Below are 25,812 nucleotides of genomic sequence, written 5' to 3'. Positions count from 1 at the left end.
TTTCCCCTGCCTGCAGATCTCTGTTTCAAGTGCTATCAGAAATACCAGTGATTAAAGTACATTCCAGACATCAGTGATTTCAACCAAAATACACAGCCAGAGAGAAACATGCTGCCAAACCCACAGCCTGAGACTTCTGACTGAAAATCTTATAAATCCCTTCCAGCTCTGGATCCAGGGAATTCAGATCAGCAGTGTCAAAGCCTGTGCTGAAGACCAAAGGATAAACAGCCATGTACTGATTCCCTAAAATAAAGGATGCTGGGAGAATCTTAACAACAGGAGTGGTCAGGGCAATGAGGAAACGTTAAGTCGGACCAACACAGGAATTTTCCCAAGGTGCACGATGGTACTGCTTCCAAAAAAAAAAAAGTCAACATGGCCCTGGCAATAATGAGGCTTGATTCTGCGGGGTGTGCTGTGAGGACAAGGAAACGGGGGCGGAGAGGAGGATTATTATAGTACATGTGATGAGGTGGTGAAGATCAGACTCACCCCAAGTGGAAATGTGGAGACTCTGATGGGGTACTTAAACCATTAGCTTTCTCCCGTCTCTGAGGGGATCTTCAATGAATAAAGAGAATCAGTAGCAGGCAACAGTGGATACATGCCGCTCAGCCTCTCCCACCTGAGAACCCTCAAGGCTGGGCTCCTGTTACGTCGCCAGCTGCCCTCCCCTTGTTCAGTCTGCAAAGCCCACATCATGAAGGGATCATAACAAGATGGCCCTGCTGGAATGGTCACAGGTCCACGACCTCCCTATCTGTGGGATAAATAATCCAGGGGCAGCCACAGTTTAATTGGAGGGGGAGTGGGGGCTGTGAATCCATAGATAGCTGCTGATTACAGACAGGTGCATATGTTTCCTACAGAAACATACTGTTTTTTTAAAGGATGGGGATGCAAATTCACCTAATGTTGTTGAATTCAGTACAGCTTTTTGTCATTATATATTTTCTTCATTCAACAGGAACTAACATTAGAAACAGTATCATACGGAGGCTCTCAAAAATTCCCAACATTAAGTCTTTTCCTGAGATTTTACTTCTTCAGAGGAATTGATAATCATGAAAAATTAAGTCACATATTTTGAACTGTTTCAAAAGTTTTGAGGGCAAATATATGTAAGGAGGAAGAAAACTCTAAAGTTAATGTTTTGTGTAATGTTGAAATGCAGTGAATTTACTGGCAAGACAAAAAATACACTGAAATGAAACAGAACCAGAGAGACTGTTGGGATCCGTAGCCAACCTGGTAAAGCCTACCTGGAATCACACTAATGTCATAAATACCAAGGGACTCAGGGTGACTGGGTTCCTCAGCCCCAGCTCAACCCCGCTCTAGCCAAGGCTCAAGGGACAGACTGGGGAGTGCTTGCACTTGCAGAATTTAGTACAGCAGAGCAACCAGGGGACTCCATCACTGATTTCTTATACAGCTTAGGGAGGCCTGCCCTACATATCTAAATTTTCTGTTCCAAGGTAACTAGTGATTTCCAAAGCCTGGTTTCAAAGAGTCCATCCTTCATGAACCAAAACTTATTTTCACCTTCTAGCATAGCAAAATAGATTTTGGACATGAAATCTTAGTATTCAGAGAAATACCAAGGCCAAGGCCAGTTACAGGTTGAGGGCACCTTTAAGTCTAATAGTCAACCTTAGAAGTTCTTTGGAAAGCCACTAAAAAGGATGAAGAGGGCTGCTGCTTATCCTCACACTTGGAAAAGTCAAGAAATATGGTTCTAGATTCTAACACAAGAATAAGAAGTATAGCCCATCACGTGCATTCTTCAGGTATGAAGCAGAATTGCATGAGAAGCGTGGAAGAATCATCAGAGTAAGTATTTACATGTTTATTTATGCAAGTTTACTATGAGCTAGCCCACCTTTTAAGGGACTTCTCAAAGATAAGCTTACTCAGGGTCAACTCCATGAGACGGGTATGGAGAGAATCCCCATTTAACAGATGAGGATACCTAAGGCCCCACTGCTGGGTGTGGAGGGGTCGGGATTCACACCCAGGCAGCCTGGAGTCAGCGTTCATGCGCTTCGCTACCACGCTACAATCAACTGGTCTATGAAAGACGAGGACCCGTGGGCCACAAACCCACAGTGAGAACACGAGCACGTCCAAGGCAACAGGGCCTGCTGTGTGCTTTGTCCAGAGGGGTCTCACACACATCAGCGTGGTTATGGGGTGGGCTCATAGAGAAGGGCTAGTGGCCCTGGAGTGACCTCCGCCTGCACCTCCAGGGCCGGGTAGCTCTGCCTGCCTCTGGTTTAGGACAAGCCTCCGCTCAAGAGCCCTGTCATCTCTCCTTTCCTTCTCTCTCCTCTGGGCAGATGCTTTAAGGACAAGAGCCAGGTGTAAGTAACACACTCAGACGGAACTCCTCGCACGTGCCAAATGCTTGGGCTACTTGCTCCTCGGAACAGGATGCTCCAGGGGCCGGCAAACTAACTCACGAGCTACATCCTGCCCATCACTTGTTTTTGTTCAGTTTCACTGGAACACAACCATGTTCATTCATTCACATATTGTCCATGGTCTGTGGCTGCTTCTGCATTACCACCTCGTGGGGCTGAGTAGTTACTACGGAGACCACATGGCCCACAAAGCCTAAAATACTCCCTACTGGGCCCTTTATGAAAAAAACTGTGCCAACTCCTGAACTAGGAGGTTCCAGGGAACAAGGCAATTAGAAAACCTTCTTGTAAAGATCAAGAGGCATGTAATTTCTTTGAACAAGGTGAAACACACAACAGAGAAAAAGGTATTTCACGCCGCATTTTTAAAGGATTTCCCATCATCTGGCTCTTACCCTTCGTCTCCTGAGGCAAATTCCTTCTGACCAAGTGTACTTGGCCCCCACGTCCGCCCCTTCTTCTTGGGGGCCCTCTTCTCCTCCTCCTCCCCCTCCTCCTTAGGGACCACAGAGCTCCGGCCCCAGGTTTTGCTGCTTTCGCCTGGTGTCACTGTGAATAATAAAGGTCAAATGGGATTAGGAAAACAGAGAGGTGTCCCCCTAAACTAGCCTCTCCCTGACCAGACACACACATTCACATAACTGGAGCTGCAGGTGTGGGAGAGTCAGACTTTGTGAGCAACTCTGTGCCCAAGTGGAGCCTGCCGGGCATGTAAGGGAGTTCCCAGCCACCATTCACTCTGTGCCCTCAAAGTGCCAAATGTGGGAAAACCACCCAGATTCTTCCGAGTCCAGTGGAAGGTGGAACCCTGGCCAGCCAGTCACCAGAGCTCCAAACAGACCTGACTTAGGGAACATGTTTTATTGGGGGTGGGTGGGTGGGAATTGGCCTGGGGGATGATGTGGGGGGAGGGGGTGAGAAAGTAGGTGGGAGAGATAAGGAGTAAAGATGATGTAGAAGTGAAGAAATTTTGGTAAGAAAGTGCTGGAAAGCAAGGAAGTGAGGAGTTCAACACTATGGAGAGGGAAGTTAGAGACTGGGAGCAACAGGCCTGGAGAAATATAACAGAGAGGGGAGGAGGAACCTTCTCCTGACCCTGACACCTTAGAGCAAGGGCTGAAACCCAAATTCTTCAGTGACTGGCCTTATATCATCAATGAGTAGAAGGAGTGTGTTAGTTGCTCAGTCATCTTCGACTCCACAACCCCATGGACTATATCCCTCCAGGATCCTCTGTCCATAGAATTCTCCAGGCAAGAATACTGCAGTGGGTAGCCATTCCCTTCCCCAGGGGAGAATGGAAGGAGCCAGTTATCAGAAAACAAAGAGTTAATGGGACTGAGGCAAAATACAGAGCACATGAAAAAAAGAATCCACTGATTTGACTTGATTTTTCAAGGAAAGCCCAAAATTCAGGTCTTGGGGGGTTTTCTCTGGGATGAAATCTCTCTATCTTTAAATTAGGGCATATGCCCCTTCAACCTCTCCCTCCCACACACTAGGAATATATGTATATACGTGTGGTATGCCTAACTTCTTTTTAATAAACACCATCATAAAATAAAATTGGCTCAGACTTGGACTATTATAAAGTATTTGGCAAGTTTACCTTGGAACCTGCACTTTGACAAAGCCCCTTCCTAGGAAGCATGGACCAAAGAAACACCATGATGCCCCAAATATGGCAGAGGTCCCAAGTCCTAAATATACCAGATCCCAAGTCCAGGGTACCTTCATCACGTCCCAAATTACTCTGTAATTCACTAAAGATCCCGCCAACACCCACAAACCCCTCTGTAGGTATCTGGCTAACAGTGAAATGTAGAGGAGGCAGGGCCAAGTTCACGGAGAGGTGAGGTAATGGGGGGTAAGGGCCTGCATACATATGTGAGTGCAAGCATGCTAAGTCACTTCAGTCATGTCTGACTCTTTGCAACACTATGGACTGTAGCCCACCAGGCTCCTCTGTCTGGGGTTTTCCAGGCAAGAATACTGGAGTGGGTGGCCATGCCCTTCTCCAGGAGATCTTCCCAACCCAGGGATTGAACCTGCGTCTCTGAGGTCTCCTGCATTGGCAGGCGGGTTCTTTACCACTAGCGACACCTAGGAAGCCCTCCCACGTGTGCATGTGTACACATATTGTCCAGGAGAGGTGGCAGAGTTATGACGGAGCCAGCCTGACCAGTCTGTGGCTGGACAGAGCAGGGGACGGGTGCCCTGGTGTGTTCTGGCCCCAGCTAATTTGGGAAACAGACTTACACTGGATGGCACGAAGGCGAGGGATGATGGTGGGGCTTGCAGGAGGACTGGACCGGCTGTTGATCAGACTCTTCCTTTTATCCATGGTGGGCGAGGCCTGTACCGTGAACTTGTGCTGGAAGTCTGCTTGGGGGAAGACAAACAGATGTGTGTGTGTTAGAATTTTCCCATCATCAAATTCTTATGAACTACAGGGATATATGGGCTCCCCTGGTGGCTCAGTAATAGAGAATCTGCCTGCCAATGCAGGAGACTCAAGGTTTGATCTCTGGATCGCGAAGATCCCCTGGAGAAGGAAGTGGCAGCCCACTCCAGTATTCTTGCCTGGGAAATCCCATGGACAGAGGAGCCTGGTGGGCTACAGTCCACGAGGTCACAAAGGAGCTGGACACTAGCAGCTAAACAACAACAGGGACATGTGGTCCGAAACAGGAAGTATAGCCAAGATTTTATAATAACTATAAATGGAATATAACCTTTAAAAATGGTGAGTCATTATGTGTGCACCTGAAATTTGTATAATATTTTACATCAACTCTACTTCAGTTTTAAAAAATTCCTATGAGAGAACTGACACTTGCTGGCATCCTTGAGGGATGGGCGCTATGTCCTGAGAAGCTCCTTTTCAACTGGGAAATGTTCTCTTTTAGAATCATTTCTTTTTTCCATAGGGATGTGGTGGCTGGATGTATGCAGAGATGGAAGCTTCATTACCCAAGTGAACTTCATTAGACTGTTTTCGTAAAGCTGTCCATATAATGTACATAGAGGCAGCAAGTACCTACTTGGAATCAATTTTTAAAATATCATGAGACCTTGTCGATTATTCTGTGTGTGTGTGCTTAGTCACTTGGTTGTGTCTGACTCTTTGCGACCCTTTGGACTGTAGCCTGCCAAGTTCCTCTGTCCATGGGATTTTTCAGGCAAGAATGCTAGAGTGGGTTGCCACTTCCTTTCCCAGGGGATCTTCCTGACCCAGGGATAGAACCCGCATCTCCTGTGTCTCCTGAATGGCATGTGGCTTCTTTACCCACAGAGTCATTGGGGAAGCCCAGTTGATTATTCTAGGAAATCTAATAAAAAATACATAAACTACTCTGTCTCATATAATCTATTAGTACACATCTCCTTTTCTCAGGGACCAAAGCAGGGAGACCGATGCTTCTCATTAAGGGCAGGGTAACAGGATTAACCCACGGAACCTGAGAAAGTGAGCGAGATGCAGTTAATGGTCCAAATTCCAGTTTATTCCAAAAGCATTTACATCAGAGCATGAGGAATGTAAAATGTACATTCTCTGAGTTTCTGGGCTTCATTCTCCCCATCTATCAAAGGGCTTATCATAAAGATCTGCCTGTTGGCACCTAGGTTTCCCCTCTAGACGGTGATCTCCCTAGAGGTGGGATCCATGGCTTTTCTATCTGCTTCCTTAGCACACATCAAGATGCTGGCACATGTTGCTCCAGAGATGCTTAAAGACTCTGTGTTGCCTGAAAAAAAAAATGTGCAGCAACACTCACTGAATTTCACTAAGTGGATTCTCTTGTCTGTACCTAAGCCACCATCCCAGTGCTTAAAATCATCTACTACTGCTCCTGTTACACTATTTTCCCTTGATTCCTTATACTTCTAATAAGCCTGCTTCCTGGGGACTGACAGGCTCAGAATACAATGAACTTTTTTATCTACATAAACACACACTTGAGTACTCACCTCCTTCCATGGTGAAGCTCCAGAGACTCTAATTCATAGTTTCTTATTTCTTTGCCTTTTCCCAAGGTGGTACCTACCGCAAATGTACCTTTGCTCAACTAATGTGTTTCTGAAAGGTTATGTGTAAATCAAATTCTTAAACATTCATCCTAATCTCAACTGCACACAGAGAACTAATTATTATGGAAACCCTGAGTTATTTTGCAGAGCCAGGAGTCTTCTTATCTCATAGGCACATACACACACTCACCCTGGGATTCTTTTACCCCAACGACATCTTCATTCTCCAGGTTTTCCTATAGTAAGAATTGCCTGTATGCATGGCCATGCTTTCTAGCAGACTGGACCACGCCTGCCTGTCGGGCTGGCCACGGTCATGGCCTTGCCCTCATGTTCTGTGTGCAGTCATACTCCAAAATCCCCCTTGGAAGGGTGAAGCTTCTCAGCAGGCCAGGCTTTCCCTGGAATAGAACCTGGGGTTTCCAACCAGCTCTATAAGGAACCCGGGGTCTCACGTTTCTGAGCCCAGTCCCTGGTTCCTACAGACCCCCTGCCGCACGAGCCCCTCAGTCCACTCATGCTTCCCCCAGGTCATGCATGCTCAGTTGCTTCAGTTGTATCTGACTCTTTGTGGCCCCATGGACTGTAGCCCACCAGGCTCCTCTGTCTCTGGGGATTCTCCAGGCGAGAATACTGGAGTGGGTTGCCATGCCCTCCTCCAAGGGATCTTCCTGACCCAGGGATCGAACCCACTGGTCTTACGTCTCCTGCATTGGCAGGCGGGTTCTTTACACTAGCCTCACCTGGGAAGCCCTCCCCCAGGTCTCCCGGGTACCAACCAGAAGGGAGGCTAATGCGATTTCCATCCTTAAGCTTCAGCCGGCTCTTCCTGAACTTGCCCTTGCGCTTCTTGACCCGGGGCTTCTCCTGGCATAACTGGTGGATGATGATGTTGAGCTCTCGTTCCAGAATGTCGATTTCCCGCTCTGCCAGCTCCTGCTCCCGACGCCGCAGCAGTTCCTCCTGGTTCTTCTGCTGGAGCGCGGCCCGCGTCAGCTCCTCCTCCCAGGTGCGTAGCTCCTGCCGGGCAGGTAGAACCATCAGAGAGAAGGGGGCACCCCCTGGGGCAGTGGGAGGGCTCACCCCTGGGAGAGCAGTGCTCACGGCAACCTGGACAGCTCTCCTCTAATGCCCCACACTTCACTCTCTGGAGGAGATGGGGGTGCTGGATAGCTAGTTGGCAAATGAACACCTGACCACCCAAATGGTAAGGGAAGACAGGCTCAGAAGAGACATTCTGAGTACACAGCTAGGGTAGCCACAGGCCAAGCCCTGCAGAAGGGGGCTGAGAGTTCCTGGTGCTGGAGAAGACTCTTGAGAGTCCCTTGGACTGCAAGGAGATCAAACCAGTCAAACCTAAAGGAGATCAACCCTGAATAGTGATTGGAAGGACTGATGCTGAAGCTGAAGCTCCAATACTTTGGCCACCTGATGCGAAGAGCCGACTCATGGAAAAGACCCTGATGCTGGGAAAGATTGAAGGCAGGAGGAGAAAGGGGCGATAGAGGATGAGATGGTTGGATGGCATCACTGACTCAATGGATATGAGTTTGAGCAAACTCCAGGAGATAGTGAAGGAGAGGGAAGTCCGGCATGTTGCATCCATGGGGTCACAACGAGTTGGACATGGCTTAGGGAGTGAATAATAACATCATCTTGACTGGTTGATTAAAATTATCTGTGACCAGGAAAAACAACAAAGTTTAGGTAGAAAATATAATCATAATCATATGGTGATGATCATATAATCATAATCATGGACTTAACTTTCATAGTCTCGGTTCTATTTTGATTTTTTTTCTCTGTTACATAAAGGAAATTTTTTAAAAACCAGAGCCAACTTAAGGTAATCTAGCTTAAAAATGAGCCAGCTATAAATAAGTCACACTCCAGGGATCATCTAATGTGCAAATAAAAATAAATACATTCCCAGAGTGGCTGTTCAAAAGGTTGGTGAGGCATGTCATCTAAATCTTGGTTCACCTGGTGAGTGAATCCACTGAGGCATGTGGTTGAAACTTGCATCTTATCTTAAAGGGCAACCATGTGCTCTAGAGGGACGGAGACAGCCCAGCAAAGAGAAGCAAGAACATCTCCTGAAGACTTTGCCAGGCACTTGCTCTAGAAACACCACCACACTGGGGGCGCAGAACCTCTTCCTTGCCTTCCCTTTGTCCTTCTGTGTGAATTTATAAATGAACTCAGCATGGAGTTCCTAGGAAGAGGTGGGAGATTACAGCATCAGGAAATAGGAGAGAACCCAGGAAAAACAATAAAGCATCTGTAAACAACTTTATAGATTCTAAACTATTAACACTGGTTACTGTAGGCCCATGATGAAGTGAAAAAAGGCTGTGGCTCAACTGGTAAGGAACCCCACCCGCCAATGCAGGAGACACAAGAGATGCAGGTTCAATTCCTGGGTCGGGAAGATCTCTTGGAGAAGGGATGGCAACTCACTCCACTATCCTTGCCTGGAGAATTTCACAGACAGAGGAGTTTGGTAGGCTACAGTCCACGGGGATGCAAAGAGTCGGACATCACTGAGCGACAAACACTTTTACTTTCAGGATTGAAATGGGGTGGGAGCAGAGGGTTAAAACTTCAGAAGCTTTCATGTCAACAACCTGAGAGAACCAGGTCTAGAAAGGGGGGACTTCCCCCCCGCAATAAAGCAGTCAGAGCAACACTCCTGTGATTGGAACTTAAAATTCTCAATGAAATGCTCCACTCTAAGAAGTCATTCTGCTCTAGATAAAAATATAGAAATGGAACCCAGGGCTAGAAAAAAAGTATGTAAACACATACTGGGGAAGCAGAGCAGCAGGCAGAGAACAGAAGACAGAACAGAGGCAAAATGGGAATAAAATATTCTGATGAAAGGACTGTTTCATTCAACTTGCCTTCTGTTCGCAAGAATACCTGCTAATGACCGTTGAAGTGACAAAAAGAATAGAAAGAAGAGGGTGAGCACTTTGAAGTTTGGCTGGTACAGGGTAGATTCTCAGTAGTTGCTGATTAACTACTGAGTCAATGAATGAACGAAAGAAATAAGGAGAGGAGAAGACAATGTTATAAACGCAACCCTTCTTTATGGTAATATGGATTCATCACAAGTGCCTGAGAAATGAGCTTGAACTTCTGAACTTCTTCTTTGATGAACAGATTGACTGCTATGTGTCCTCCAAACCCTTGGCTTTCTTGTTTTCACCATCAGAACAAAAACACATAGAAGATTCAGAAAAATTATTCTTGGTTGGTTATTTTGCTGCTAAATGGGAAAGCTAAAATTAGTTCAAGCTACTCTCAGCCTTCCTAAAGCCTCTCTCCTACATGCTTTTGTCTAAGGAATGGCTTGGGTCTAAACTCCTTTCTTTAAGGGAATTCGAACCCCAGCCCAGAAAACAATCCATCCTCACATACAAGGGAGCAGCAGGTTGAGCTAACCTGAAGAGTGAACTATATGGGAAACCAGGCCATTTATGGAGTACTGGCCTATGGCACCATATACCTGGAACCCCTCCAACATGGTAAATCCCCTTCTTGTGAAACATCTATTTGAGCATCAACTCCGTACTATATAAATCACATCTTTCACATACAATGATTTAAGAGGAATCTCTCCAGAGAGAAAGCTCATCATCTATCTTTACCCTCACTTGTTGAACTCCAAGACTTATAATGGAGAGGCATCCACACTCAATGCAAGGACTCCAAAACAGAGTGGTTGAATCTGTGGCCTTGGGCAAGTTAAAATGAGCATCGCATTTAATACAGAGGTAACAGCACCAACATCACAGGGTTGTATTACCTAAAACAATTACTAGCTTTTTATGCAAGATTATGTAAGAATTCATATAAATTACTTAGAGCATGGCGTATAGCCCATGCTCTACACGTGTTAGCTATTATGAGAACTGGTTTGACTTTTCCTAGTATCTACTTTCTGACAAAATCCAGCTTGCATTTTTCTTACTGGTTGGTACCCTTATAGTGTCATCAATCAAAAGAAATAATCATAGAACTATATTCAATATCCTGTGATAAACCATAGTGGAAAAAATATGAAAAAGAATATAAACATACATATATATACACACATGTATACTTGCATCACTTTGCTGTACAGCAGTAACAAATGCAACACTGTAATTCAATTTGTTTTTGTAGTTCAGTCACTAAGTTGTGTCCGATTCTTTTGTGACCCCACGGACTCTAGCCTGCCAGGCTCCTCTGTCCATGAAATTCTCCAGGCAAGAATACTGGAGTGGGTTGCCAGTCCCTTCTCCAGGGGATATGCCCAACCCAGGGATCGAACCTGAGTCTCCTGCATTGGCAGGTGGATTCTTTACCACTGAGCCACCAGGATAGCCCATAATTCAACTACACTTCAATAAAAAATAAATTTAAAAAAAAACAAAAAAAACAGGAGTTAATGATTCAAAAAAGGTCAGGAACTCTGGGATTCTTCTAGTTGGAATATAATTAGTAATTGGAACAGTCTCTTTTAATCATTCTGCTCAATGGTCAGTGAGGATCCACCCCCTCTCCCAGCTAAAGAATTGTCACAAGCTCATTGCATCCCCCTGCAGAATGCTCCTTGACTTGCCAAAGAGTACCCTGGTGGCTCAGTGGTAAAGAATCCACCTGCCAATGCAGGAGACATGAGTTTGATCCCTGATCTGTGAAGATACCCTGAAGAAGAAAATGGCAACCCACTCCACTGTTCTTGACTGGGAAATTCCACAGACAGGAAATTCCATAGAGAGAATTAGAGGAGCCTGGTGGGCTACAGTCCATGGGACCACAGAGTCAGACACAACTAAACACAGAGTCAGACACGACTAAACAACAAAACCAGGCTTAGGATTGCTGCTGCTGCTAAGTCACCTCAGTCGTGTCCGACTCTGTGAGACCCCATAGACGGCAGCCCACCAGGCTCCGCTGTCCCTGGGATTCTCCAGGCAAGAACACTGGAGTGGGTTGCCATTTCCTTCTCCAATGCATGAAAGTGAAAAGTGAAAGGGAAGTCACTCAGTCGTGCCTGACTCTTAGCGACCCCATGGACTGCAGCCCACCAGGCTCCTCCATCCATGAGATTTTCCAGGCAAGAGTACTGGAGTGGGGTGCCATTGCCTTCTCTGCTTAGGATTGCTACGTTGCAGCAAAACATTTACATCTTCAGATCAGCTCTGGAAATGATTTTTAAGTTATTTGCTTAGGGAACAATGATGATATTGGAAAGAAGAGATGGTTTTGGAACCAGAAGGCCCTGGTTCAAGATTCTGCCTCCTCACTTACTAGTTGTATGACTTTAGATAGATACTGATCTTCAGCTCTGAGATGCAAAAGTTAATAACACCTGCCCTACATGCTGTAGCAGAGGCCATAAGACTCCTGGATAAAACGGATGAAAAGGTCTCTTCAGACCTTGCAAGTGAAAGAACTGGGAAGCCATGAAGACAATTTTAGACACTACTATTACATTGCTTTCCGAATTTCCACAGTGGGGAGTGAGAATGGAAAGAAGAAATTAACCAAGTCTACCCATGGACATCCCTCGTGCCCCGAGCTGCAGGTTCTGAGGAACAAGCAACATAACTGCTTTGATTTGGATTAGCTTCCTCCGTGTGGACCCTGACTGTTAGCTAGACACTACGGCATAAAACGGGGCCATTCAGAGAACGGTCACCAAAACAAAAAGGCAGATCTCTAATGGGCTATGAGTCTCTGAACTCCTCAGTTGGTTCAGCCTTTGAGCCCTTTCCATAAAAACATGAAACATGCCAAATAATTTGAGACTCATGGTATTTTTAGCCCATGTGCTGTTTCTGATCCTGATCCCCAAAGACACTGGCAGGATGTTCTGATAACTGTTCTCAGTGTTCAAGTATCCCTATATCCTGTTAACCCCCTTTGACGAGTCCATTGCAGAATCAAGACACCTTTCTAGAACCTTCTCGTAATCTGTCCAGCCGCCAGACTGAGACATCCTGTTGGTATTTGCCCAGTGGTGCTCCTCCTCCAGTTTGGACAGTGAAGTAGATACTCTGCAAGGAGAGCTTTGGGCTTATGACTTCCCTTACTTATTCCTGTGAGTGCATGCTCGGTCAGTTGCTTCAGTCATGTCCAACTCTTTGTGACCCTGTGGACTGTAGCCCACCAGGCTCCTCTGTCCATGGGATTCTCCAGGCAAGAATACTGGAGTGGGTTGCCATGCCCTCCTCCACTTATTCCTACCACATTCCCAAAAGAGAGAAAAACTCTCTTATCGTTTCAGGTCACACCTGAGTCCTGGAGAACACTCCACATAAAGCCAGGAAGGAAAAAGCTGCTTTGATATCACAAACCAAGCAGGAAGGTGGCCGCATCACAGTCTTGCTCAGAGGCCCCAGTGGAGAAGGTCCACTGAGTCAACACATGCCTTCTGCTTCTCTTTCTTACCTTTTCTTTGGCCCTGAGTTGGTCAAACATCTCCTGAATCTCGTGTTTCCAGTCATCCTGCAGGCAGTGGAAGGAGTCCTTGGGCATTTCAAAGAAACCAGACTCCTCTATGGTAGTTAGCTGGTCCAGGATACTCGTGAAAGATGGGCGTGAATGGGGGTCGGGATTCCAGCAATCTGCATGGAGCACACGAGTCAGGAAGCATGAATTGACAGAGGCAGACGGAATACTTAGGATGTCATGTGACCTCATCTGACAGAAAACCACCTCTTATTTCTTCTTCCAGAAACAGAGAAACTGGCATTGAGGGAACCCCCAACAGGGCTCAGGAGGTAAAGCAAGCTGCCCAGCATCACAGTCAGCAGGAGTGAAACTGGAAACACAACACAGCAACCCTGCACCCACTCTGTTCTACTCATTTAGCAGAAGAAAGGCAAGTCCAAAGAGTTTTCTTGCTTAAAGTACAACAACCACAGTTTATCAAGTTAGTATAATACATGATTCCAGGTGTGACAATGGGTAGTTACACTTTGGGCCTCAATTTCCCATAAATAAATGAGCTACCCTTCCCCTCCTCGATGTGCTGATGAGATGAAAAGCACAAGCAGGGGGCCCAGAAAAAGTGAATTCTGTCTACTCGCAGCTCAGTCCCTAACTAATGGAGGGGCTACCTATCCATTTAACCTCTCTCAGCTTAGGGTTTCTCACTGATAAAAATCATAGGGCCTAACTAGATGACTTTTAGAATTTCTCTCTTCTTAGATCTTCTTCATTTCTACACATAAGACACTCAGAGGTCTTGAAATAAAAGCTACTATTCTTATTTTGCATTCACTAAAATACCAAAGCACTGGATAGCAGCCTTTGGTTTCTAAGTTAAGTTCCATAGTCACTAGATGGACAGGAGGGACGTGGGGACACCAGTACAGGAGGGTGCTGATATCACCTGAGCTAACTCCTGTAACCATCTTTAGGATTCCTCCTGGAGTGACTCCTGCTTCACCTCCTCTTGCAGTTACTGGTCATGCAGAACTGGCCACAGGCTACCCAGTGCTGACAGAAAGGTCAAACAGTCTCCAGTTTTGTTCCAGCCAGGGGTCACTCACCTTCCATGAGTTTGGCAAAAGGTTCCGGGCATGTAGAAGGAATGGGAAGGGCAAGCTTGTTCATGGCCACTCCATAAGCGACTGCTAAGCCATCGATTCCCCGGAAGGGCACCTCACCAGTCAGGAGCTCCCAAAGCAGCACCCCATAGCTAGGGAGAGGAAGAAGACAGAAGCCACACAATGAGCCACAGCTCTAACTTCACTGGAACAGCTCATGAGGCTTTGATGAGCACCCCACATCTTCTCTAACATGTAGGGAGACTAACGGAACAGACATACTGCCATAATACAAAAGGGAGGCCAAGCCCTACTGGCTATAAGCAAAAAGCCCTACTGGCTATAAGCAAAAACTCTGGAGTCAACCATACTCGGTTTCAAAGTCTTATTCTTCAAATTCCTCATCTGTGAAGTGCGAATAACATGAGCAGTTGGACAAGGCTATCATGAAATGAATGCTCTATTGTTTAAATCATTGCTCAAGGGCCACAGCTATTCTGTGGTTGCTATTGTGAATGTAATAAACTGGATGAAGAGGAAGGCTCCCAGGAATATATTTTTTTCTGCTTTAAGAAAACTTTACCTTTAATCACCAGATATATTATTTTCTTTTAAATTTTATGTAAGTATAGTTGGTTTACAATGTTGTATTTAATTTCTACTGTATAGCAAAGTTATTCAGTTCTGTTCAGTCGCTCAGTCATGTCCAACTCTTTGTGACCCCATGGACTGCAGCATGCCAGGCCTCCCTGTCCATCACCAACTCCCGGAGTTTACTCAAACTCATCTCCATTGAGTCGGTGATGCCATCCAACCATCTCATCCTCTGTCATCCCCTTCTCTGCCTGCCCTCAATCTTTCCCAGCATCAGGGTCTTTTCAAATGAGTCAGCTCTTCCCATCAGGTGGCCAAAGGATTGGAGTTTCAGCTTCAACATCAGTCTTTCCAATGAACAACCAGGGCTGATCTCCTTTAGGATGGACTGGTTGGATCTCCTTGCAGTCCAGGGGACTCTCAAGAGTCTTCTCCAACACCACAATTCAAAAGCATCAATTCTTCGGCACTCAGCTTTCTTTATAGTCCAACTCTCACATCCATACATGACCAGTGGAAAAACCACAGCTCTGACTAGACGGACCTTTGTTGGCAAAGTATTTGCTTTTTAATAATACACACACACACACACCCACATGTATACTTTTTCATATTTGTTTCCACTATGGTTTATCACAGTATATTGAATATAGTTTCCTGTGCTATACAGTGCGTGTGTGTGCTCAGTTACCAGGTCATGTCCAACTTGACCTCATGGACTGCAGCCCACCAGGCTCCTCTGTCCATGGGATTTTCCAGGCAAGAATACTGGAGTGGGTTGCCATTTCCTCTCCAGGGGAATCTTCCCAACCCAGGGATCAAACCCATGTCTCTTGCATTGGCAGGCCGATTCTATAATACTGAGCCACCTGGAAAGCCCATACAGTAGGACCTTGTTGTTTATCCATCCTATATATAATGGCTTGTAATGCTAATCCAAAACTCGCCTCCCCTTTGGCAACTACAAATCTGTTTTCTACATCTGTGAGTCTGTTTTTATTTAGTAGATATGTTCATTTGTGTCATATTTTAGATTCCATGTATAAGTGAGATATATAGTATTTGTCGTTCTCTTTCTAACTTACTTCACTTAGTATGATAATCTCTAGGTCCATCCATGTTGCTGCAAATGGCACTACTTCATTCTTTTTAATGGCCAGGTAATAGTCCATTGAATATGTATACCACACACACCTTCTTAAACCAATCATCTCTTGATGGGCATGTGGGTTGTTTCCATGGCTACTGTAAACAGTGCTGCTTTGAACATAGGGGTGCATGTATCTTTTCAACTTACAGTTTTGTCTGGGTATATGCCCAGAAGCATATTCAAAAGCAGACACATTACTTTGCCAACAAAGGTTCGTCTAGTCAAGGCTATGGTTTTTCCTGTGGTCATGTATGGATGTGAGAGTTGGACTGTGAAGAAGACTGAGCACCAAAGAATTGATGCTTTTGAACTGTGGTGTTGGAGAAGACTCTTGAGAGTCCCTTGGACTGCAAGGAGATCCAACCAGTCCATTCTGAAGGAGATCAGCCCTGGGATTTCTTTGGAAGGAATGATTTCTTTGGAAGGAAAGTCACCTCATTCGAAGAGCTGACTCATTGGAAAAGACTCTGATGCTGGGAGGGATTGAGGGCAGAAGGAGAAGGGGACAACAGAGGATGAGATGGCTGGATGGCATCACCGACTCAATGGACGTGAGTCTGAGTGAATTCCGGGGGTTGGTGATGGACAGGGAGGCCTGGCGTGCTGCGATTCATGGGGTCGCAAAGAGTCGGACATGACTGAGCGACTGATCTGATCTGATCTGATGCCCAGAAGTGGGACTGCTGGATTATATGGCAACAGATACATTGTTTGTTTAGCTTTAGAAAAGCAGAGAGACGACCACCAGAAATAAACAGATTTTGTTCCTGCAAAAGATTTCTTTCAGTGCCCATTAGGCTAAGTAGATTCTTGCCCATGACCAGCGTGAGTGCATCCATAACAGTGAACTCTGTCTAATTCAAAGGGGCAAGTTTCACAAGGGCGGACTGCAGGGGTGGAGCGGGGCAGGCTTCAAGTTCCCTCCCTACCTTCTAAGTGCACATGAAGAATTTCTTTTCATTTGTCCTTGGGTCTAGAGAACCGGGAATACAGAGTGTAGTGGAATAATTATCCTATGAATTCACAATCACAACCAGGCAAACTCATGTAGTGTTTAATCCTTCCAGGAATAACTCAGGAACAGAAACCATGAGGCCATGAGCAGTTGAAGAGGGGCTTTCCTTATATTTGCAACACAAACCTCAATTTTTTGGTAATACTCATCGGTAGTTTATAACGAACAAGAAGACATATTAATTTTAAAAAGAATAATAAACCCAGTAACTATTTGACCAGCTACCTTGTACATACAGCATGCTAAGACATTTACAAGTGTCATCTTGAATCCCTACAACAAACCTGCAAGATAAATATTATCCTTTTTCAGATGAGGAAAGTTAAGTTTTAGCCACATCTATTAAGGGCGTATATAGAGTAAGTCATAGTGGACCTGGACCAATTCTCAATTCTTTCTCCCTAGACTGCCCTTCTACCATTTTTCTGCTTGATAAACTCTGCTAATTATCTTTCAAGATCTGATTCAAATGCACCACCATTTATTCATTCATTTTAAATATCTACTATGCATCAAACTCAATGCCAAGCACTAGGATATAGGATAAAAATACACAGATCTTATCCACAAAGAAATCAGAGAAAGGAACAGAAAAAAACCACTGCTTAGAATACAGAGAGAGATGTCACAACAGAAATACTATGAGGGCGCAAAGGAAGGTCACCTACATCAGACCAGGACAGAGGCAGGGGGCAGCTAAACCCTGAGCAAAACTATGCTAAGGGAGGTAGAGAGGCCAGGGATCAGCATAAAAAAGGGTGTGGACTTGCCCTCAAAGGGCTCCAAGTGGCCTGGCATGGCTCCAAAGGAAAGCAACGTGCCCAACTCTGTGCCAGGGCATCCCAGGGGTCTCTACAGTGGGACCCTCAGAGTGGACTGGCCAGTTTCCTTGGACAATGGCTTTCTCCCAGTGAGCCCTCCAGATACTATACATTTTTTTCATGTATTTTGACGGGGGTGGGGGGGAAAGCCTAGTAGACTGGTACTTACAGGTCTTGTCTTGTTCTGACAGGAAGTTGGATTTTAGTCTGAGACTGATGGGAACAATTGGACGCTTCAGGAAGCCTTCCCTGACACCCCGGCGTGTTACTCAGCCCGTCAGATGTTTGTTTACCAGCCTGTGGTCTCCTAAAGGGCAGGGACAACCAGTTCGTAACCTTTGCCTTCTCAGGGCCTTGCCCAGGCTCCGGTATGCCTACACCCTCACATAGTGAATGAGCTGATGCGTGGATGTAGGAGCAAGGGCACAGCCAGGCTGTCCCGCAGGCTGCACCAGGTGCCGCAGAGTCAGCCCCAAATATCATCAGGAACTGCTCCAGGGCACTTCCGGCCAAACCTCTCAGGTGACTTATCCAGACAGCAGCCACACTGGGCAGCACCCATCCAGGGACCTCTACAAGTTCTAGGCACTGCTACCTAGATTCCACGCTAGAGTCATTCCTGTGTGTGTTCCTGGCACTACTGCCTACTTCTAGTCTGAGGAATAAAAACTCAATGTTCCCCAAACCCCTTTCTTCCGTATAGGCAAAGACAATCGATATCCCAACCCTAATAACCTGGAAAAATAGGGTGTTTTCAAAGATCCAAACGTATCCTGTCTGTGTCCTCGAGTCCCGCCTGCTCTGGTTTTTACACTGAGTTCTACTCCAGGGTGATGTCTCAGGCCACCTGGAAGCGTGAGGAGCCAGGGACCCTCCCCTCCAGCTTCCACAAGGGCAGCTCTGCTCTCACCTGTCTTGGTCCTTTGTTCATGGGCATTCCACTCCATCTGAAGGGCTCTAGAACGAGGAAAAGTGGGAGAAGTGCTGCTCAAGAAAGACTTAGACTTAAGTCAAATGCCTGCTTTACCACTTACAGCCGTGTGACCTCGAGAAAGCAAGTTCGCCTCTCCAAACCTGTTTCCTCAACTGTGTAACAGAGCTGGCAATCCCAACACCTCACAGAAGAGTTGCAAGGGACAAATAACAATAACTACCCTGCATCCTGAAACTGCCACCTATTGCTGGAAAATGCTGCGTGCTTCTCCACGGAAAGGGCCTGAAATGAGAAAGCGTCTGGAGGGGCACTAGCATTCAGGGAAGGAGCCCTTCTGGGGATGAATTAACCGAAGTGTTCCTCTGCCAATGTTCCTCTGTATTTTTATAACAGAAGGTGGGTGATACAAATGAAGGTTTGGTATTCCTTTGGCAGGACAAGAGTCTAAAAGGGGGACTGGAGAAACACCCATTAAGTGGATCTGAGCCCCCGGGGAGAGGTAGACATGATTTACCTTGGGTTTAGCCTATTTTCTTGCCCTCCCAGGGTTAAGAGAAGGTCAAGAAGTCTGTTCAAGACCATTTACAAGTAGCCTCTCAGTACCAGCTCAGCTAGAACTCTGCTTCAGCATCCCTTCCGCTGAGAGAACTGCCAGCTCTCACAGGGCTGCCAGTAATTTCCCAAGAGTCCTCAGAGCCCAACCTCAAACCCTCGGGAATGCACCCTGTGTCAATCATTAACCACCTTCAGAGGTGCAGTAATCCTTTCCACTGGTAATGCTGGATGTGGGGCAGGGGTGAAGGAAAGGCCGAGAGTGAACACCTTCCAAACCAAAGGTGCAGCAATTCTGCACCTGTCCTGGGCCAGGGCTGTTTTTCTTATTAACCTGCATGGACTTTAAGACTGTCAGCTTAGGGGTCCACTCTCTAAAAGGAGACAGTGTCCCTTGAATGGGCTCCTGCACTTGGTCATCAGCTGGGACCCCACGTTGCAGGAACCACACTGACCGTTCAATAATCTTGGCAAAGACAACTGAACTACCATACGTGAATGCACTTTGCAAACTGGGAGGTAGCATACAATTGCTCTTGTTATTGTTAACCAGACCCTCATTCAAAATGACAACATATTTAGTAATTTATTTACTAATATACACATTAATATATTTATTGACATAATAAATACTTATTAGCATGGCAATATGGGGACTTCCCTGGTGGTCCAGTGGCTAAGACTCTGTGCTCTGAATGCAGGCGACCCAGGTTCAATCCCTGGCTGGGGAACTAGATCCCGCATGCTGCAACTAAAGATTCCACATAGATCCCACACGCCCCAAACCAAAGATCCCGTGTGTGACAACTAAGACCTGGCACAGCCAAATACATAAGTTACTTAAAAATAAATATTAGAAAACCAAAGAGCAAGAATCATAAAAAATACACATAACCATTTTTTAAAAAAAGCATGAGCATTCATGTAAAAAAGGATAAATACCAAAAAAAAAAAAAAAAAAGGCAATATGTTCATGCTGCATTACATTCAAAAAGTTAGCTTACAAAACAGAAATGATCCCATTTTAAGGGACGGGTGGGTGATCATGAGAACAGGAATAAATACACCAAAATGTCATCATAGATTATCTTTAGAAGTGTGCTGTGGGTGATTTTCTTCTTTTCTTTCTTTTTATCTTTTGTTTATCCATATTTTCTAATTTTTTTTTTCCCTGCAGTGAACATGTTTTCCTTCTGTCATTTAAAAAACTTAAAATAATTAACAAAATGCCCCACCTCATCCTACACACCACAGGCAAGGAGTCACCATGGGAGGATGCCCTCCGACTATCACCACTGCCCTCCCTGCACAGCACAATCAGAGGGTAAGAATGTCTTCTTGAGAGAGTCTGGGCCATTCTCATCCTACGCCCTATCACAGCCTGGAAGAGGTCCAGAGAACTATCCTTGAAGAACAGTGAGATGCACTCTGCTGGCCCTGGGCACCTGGCAACTGCAGAGGCCCAAGGCCCTGGACGAGTTCAGCAGAGTGAAGGCAAGGTAGGAGAGCGCAAGGGAAGGTGGCTGGACTCAGGCTCAGCCCAGCATCTGACACTGAAACCATACCATTACCTCCTGCACTCAAGGCCCATAAGGTAGAATCGAGATAGGAATAAAATGATACCTGGAGGATATCAAGCTTGTTTTGCAGAAAACCAGGGAAACCACAGATACAGAAAACAACCTGCTGAGAGCCTCCTTCAAGGCACATTGAGGGACTAGGACAACCAATAGTGAACTTAGATAATGAACCTCACACATTACAGGCTGAAAATCCACCTCACGTAATGTAAGGAAGCCTCCTGAATTTGCACAGGCATGAAGAGCAGTCAAGACTGTGCAGAGAACTCCAGAAACTCAAAATCACTTTCCACCAATCATTTCCCAGTCCCTTCCTCTCTTATTCCCTACTTCCACATAAATATCTCACTCAACAGCTGATTGATTTGTTGTTATTTAGTCACTAAGTCATGTCCAACTCTTTGTGACCATGGACTGCAGTATACCAGGCTTCCCTGTCCTTTACCATCTCCTGGAGTTTGCTCAGATTGATGTCCATTGAGTTGGTGATCCAACCATCCAACCATCACATCTTCTGTCATCCCCTTTTCCTCCTGCCCTCCATCTTTCCTATAGCATCAAGGTCTTTTCCAATGACGTGCCTCTTCACATCAGGTGGCCAAAGTATTGGATCAATTGGATCGATCGATTAGGGAGACAGATCTGAGCACTGCTTCCTGCTTGGCTGCCCTACAATAAAAACTTTTTCCCTCTGCAAAAGTTTTGGTGTTAGGTCTTTCCATTATGCAGCAGGAAGCGAGCACACCTTGCTTGGTCATAACAGAGTAAATAATTTTTAAATAAACATTTCTTGAAGGAGTAACACATTATAAGTGAGTTTGGGAACCAGCTTTGTCCTGAGTTCCTAGACATGCTTTGGCCCTCTTGGGACATCCTGCTAGGTCTCAGGCATGATGGGCCATGGGCCAATCCCCCTGGAAGAGGGTGCCCAAAGTGCAGGATTAAGAGTACACAGATGGTGAAGTGGCTGCAAGCACAGATTTTCAAGAGTCACATATCTAGTTCAAATCACAGCTTTACCTCTACCACCTGGGTGAACCTAGGCAACTAAGTTCAATCATCTAAGCCTCAGTTACCTCATCTGTAAAATGGAAATAATAATACCTACTTTTGGAGTCATCTCCAAATTAAAGACAAGCTGCTTGCCATGGTAAGCCCTCTTTCTCCTTTTCTGTGGGATATAAATACAATACTTCTGCAGAAGTAACTGTCACTCAGATGTAACTGTTCAGATGAGAACAACATGCTGAGGGATCCTGAAAGAATCTGAGTTCCTAAACGATCTCAAGGTACACAGCTGTTCCACCAGTTTGGACAGGCTGGACTACTCCTTGAAAAAGAAATACATTTCTTTCATTGTAGGTCTCTTTGTAACAGCCAATTAGCTTAATACGTCAACTAATCTAATTAGCCAACAGTCAAGCAATGAAAGTGTTAAGTTGAAGTGTATGAAACTGCTGTTTTTGTAGGTCAAAAACAGTTGAATATCAGGATATAGCTTAACCTTATAAGATCTGGTCAAATACTCTTTTCTTCACAATAGCTACTTCACCCTGTAATTAATGTGCATGAAAATAAGATTCAATATTCAGAAGCTGTAAAGCATCATTGAAAGAAATTAAAGAAGGTCTAAATAAATAGAAAGATATCCCATATTCATGGATTGGAAGACTTAGTATTACTTAGATGGCAATACTCCCCAAGGTGGTCTAAAGATTTAACACAATCCTTACAAAATTCTAGCTGCCTGCTTTTCAGAAATGGACAAAAAAATGCTAAAATTCATGTGGAAACTGAAGAGATCCAAATAGCCAAAATAATCTTGAAAAAGAAGAAAGTTGGAAGACTCACACTTCCTAATTTCAAAACTTACTACAAAGCTATGAAAAGTGAAGTCGCTCAGTCATGTCCGACTCTTTGCGACCCCATGGACTGTAGCCTATCAGGTTCCTCCGTCCATGGGATTTTCCAGACAAGAGTGCTGGAGTGGATTGCCATTTCCTTCTCCAGGGGATCTTCCCAACCCAGGAATCGAACCCGGGTCTCCTGCATTGCAGGTAGAAAGCTATAGTACTTAAAAACCAGGTGACATTGGCATAATGGTAGACACATAGATCAATGGAGTAGAAGTGAGAGTCCAGAAATAAACTCTTACATTGTAGTGAACTGCTTTTCGACATGGATGTCAAGACAATTCAATAAGGAAAAAAACAGTCCTGTTAACAAGTGGTGCTGGGACAACTAGATCAGATCAGATCAGATCAGATCACTCAGTTGTGTCCGACTCTTTGTGACCCCCTTAATCGCAGCACACCAGGCCTCCCTGTCCATCACCAACTCCTGGAGTTCACTGAGACTCACATCCATCGAGTAAGTGATGCCATCCAGCCACCTCATCCTCTGTCTTCCCCTTCTCCTTCTGCCCCCAATCCCTCCCAGCATTAGAGTCTTTTCCAATGAGTCAACTCTTCGCATCAGGTGGCCAAAGTACTGGAGTTTCAGCAAAGCGCATCATTCCTTCCAAAGAAATCCCAGGGCTGATCTCCTTCAGAATGGACTGCTTGGATCTCCTTGCAGTCCAAGGGGCTTTCAAGAGTCTTCTCCAACACCACAGTTCAAAAGCATCAACTTCGGCGCTCAGCCTTCTTCACAGTCCAACTCTCACATCCATACATGACCACAGGAAAAACCACAGCCTTGACTAGACGGATCTTTGTTGGCAAAGTAATGTCTCTGCTTTTGAATATGCTATCTAGGTTGGTCATAACTTTCCTTCCAAGGAGTAAGCGTCTTAATTTCATGGCTGCAGTCACCATCTGTAGTGATTTTGGAGCCCAGAAAAATAAAGTCTGACACTGTTTCCACTGTTTCCCCATGTATTTCCCATGAAGTCGTGGGACCGGATGCCATGATCTTCATTTTCTGAATGTTGAGCTTTAAGCCAACTTTTTCACTCTCCACTTTCACCTTCATCAAGAGGCTTTTGAGTTCCTCTTCACTTTCTGCCATAAGGGTGGTGTCATCTGCATATCTGAGGTTATTGATATTTCTCCCGGCAATCTTGATTCCAGCTTGTGTTTCTTCCAGTCCAGCGTTTCTCATGATGTACTCTGCATATAAGTTAAATAAGCAGGGGGACAATATACAGCCTTGATGTACTCCTTTTCCTATTTGGAACCAGTCTGTTGTTCCATGTCCAGTAACTGTTGCTTCCTGACCTGTGTATAGGTTTCTCAAGAGGCAGGTCAGGTGGTCTGGTATTCCCATCTCTTTCAGAATTTTCCACAGTTTCTTGTGATCCACACAGTCAAAGGCTTTGGCATAGTCAATAAAGCAGAAATAGATGTTTTTCTGGAATTCTCTTGCTTTTTCCATGATCCAGCGGATGTTGGCAATTTCATCTCTGGTTCCTCTGCCTTTTCTAAAACCAGCTTGAACATCAGGAATTTCATGGTTCACATATTGCTGAAGCCTAGCTTGGAGAATTTTGAGCATTACTTTACTAGCGTGTGAGATGAGTGCAATTGTGCGGTAGTTTGAGCATTCTTTGGCATTGCCTTTAGATAGCCACAAGAAAAATAATGAAATTATACCCCCACCTCACACCACATACAGAAATTAAGTCAAAATGGAACAAAGACCTATATGTTAAGAGCTAAAATTATAAAACTCTTAGAAGAAAACAAAGGTATAAAACTTCATGACTTGGTTTCTTGGATAGGACACCGAAAAGCACAACCAATCAAAAAACAGCTGATAAACTGGACACCAAAATTTTAAAATGCTTGTGTTTCAAAGGATAACATCAAGAAAGTGAAAAGAAAAAGCACAGAATGGGAGAAAATATTTGCAAACCATGTACCTGATAAGGTTCTTGTATGTAGAATATATAAAGAACTCTTTCAACATAAAAATGTAAGGACTCAGTATAACTCAATTTTAAAACTGGTAAAGGATTTGAACACATTTATTCAGAGAAGATATACAAATGACCAATAAGCACATGAAAAGATGCTCAAGATCATTAATTAGGGAATACAAATTAAAATCACAATGAGATACCACTTTACCTCCACTAAAATGGCTACAATAAAAAAATAACCAGTTTCGAGATGATATAGAGAAATTGGAACACTCGTGTATTGCTAACGGTAAGCCATGGTAAACAAAAAAATTGTTTGGCACTTCCCAAAAAAGTTAAATAAAGAATTACCATATGACTCAGAAAATTTCTCTCTTAGGTATATACCCAAGAGAACTGAAAACATATGTTCACACAAAAACTTATACACAAATGTCTGTAGCAGCATTATTTACATTAGACAAAAAGTGAAACAACCGAAAAGTCCAACTAAAGAAGGAATAAACAAATTGTGGTATATCCATACAATGGGATATTATTCAACTATAAAAAAAACAAAGTTCTGACACATGCTACAACATATACGAATCCTGAAAACATGCAAATGAAGGAAGTCAGACACAGAAGACCCCTTACCATGTGATTCCATTTATACAAAATGTCCAAAACAGGCAAATCCATCGAAACAGAAAATGAATTAGTGGTTTCCAGAGAGTAAGGGTAGGGATAGGAGATATTGGGGAATGACTGCTAATAGGTATTGAGGGCTTTTTTGAGTGATGAAAAATATTCTGCTTGTCATGGGTTGAATGGTGGCCCTGAAAAGGTACATCCAAGTCCTAATACCTAGAATCCTTATTTGGAACAGAATCTGCCCTATGTCTCTGGAGAGAGTACGATTCAACTGACACCAATTTCAGACTTCTGGCCTCTAGACTAAAAATTTCTACTGTTTTAAGCCATCAGGTTTTTGGTAATTTGTTAAAGCAGCTTTAGGAAACTAGTAACAATGATGATTAGTGTAAAACAATGTAAATTCACCAAAAAAAAAATTGACTTAAATATATTTTAAAAGATACACCTTATGGTATGTGAATAATATCTCAATAAAATTTGGGAGAATGGCATTGAAACATGTATAATATCATATAGGAAACAAATCGCCAGTCCAGGTTCGATGCATGATCCTGGATGCTTGGGGCTGGTGCACTGGGACAACCCAGAGGGATGGTACGGGGAGGGTGGAAGGAGGGGGGTTCAGGATGGGGAACACGTGTATACCTGTGGTGGATTCATGTT

General features: G+C 44.7%; 1 protein-coding gene and 1 non-coding gene across 3 annotated transcripts in view; one reads left to right on the top strand and one right to left on the bottom strand.

The window, feature by feature from the left end:
- MAP3K9 (mitogen-activated protein kinase kinase kinase 9) overlaps nt 1–25,812 on the bottom strand; it is an 88,076-nt gene that overhangs the window by 12,947 nt on the left and 49,317 nt on the right. Inside the window, exons 4-9 of one of the 2 annotated variants that reach the window (XM_025295272.3) lie at nt 14,009–14,157; nt 12,903–13,078; nt 7,238–7,478; nt 4,686–4,808; nt 2,822–2,975; nt 496–564 (exon numbers count right to left, since the gene is read on the bottom strand). In XM_025295272.3, the coding sequence (XP_025151057.2) occupies nt 496–564; nt 2,822–2,975; nt 4,686–4,808; nt 7,238–7,478; nt 12,903–13,078; nt 14,009–14,157 (912 nt within the window). The remainder of the gene's footprint in view (nt 1–495; nt 565–2,821; nt 2,976–4,685; nt 4,809–7,237; nt 7,479–12,902; nt 13,079–14,008; nt 14,158–25,812) is intronic. The other variant, XM_025295273.3, reaches the window with a different exon arrangement.
- TRNAQ-CUG lies at nt 19,730–19,802 on the top strand. The gene has a single exon. It is a non-coding gene; the product is annotated as a tRNA-Gln (tRNA).

The sequence above is a fragment of the Bubalus bubalis genome, chromosome 11 (genome assembly GCF_019923935.1).
Source record: "Bubalus bubalis isolate 160015118507 breed Murrah chromosome 11, NDDB_SH_1, whole genome shotgun sequence".
Lineage (NCBI taxonomy): Eukaryota > Metazoa > Chordata > Mammalia > Artiodactyla > Bovidae > Bubalus > Bubalus bubalis.
Note: the sequence above shows the minus strand (reverse complement) of the source record. Positions and strands in the feature narration are given on the sequence as shown.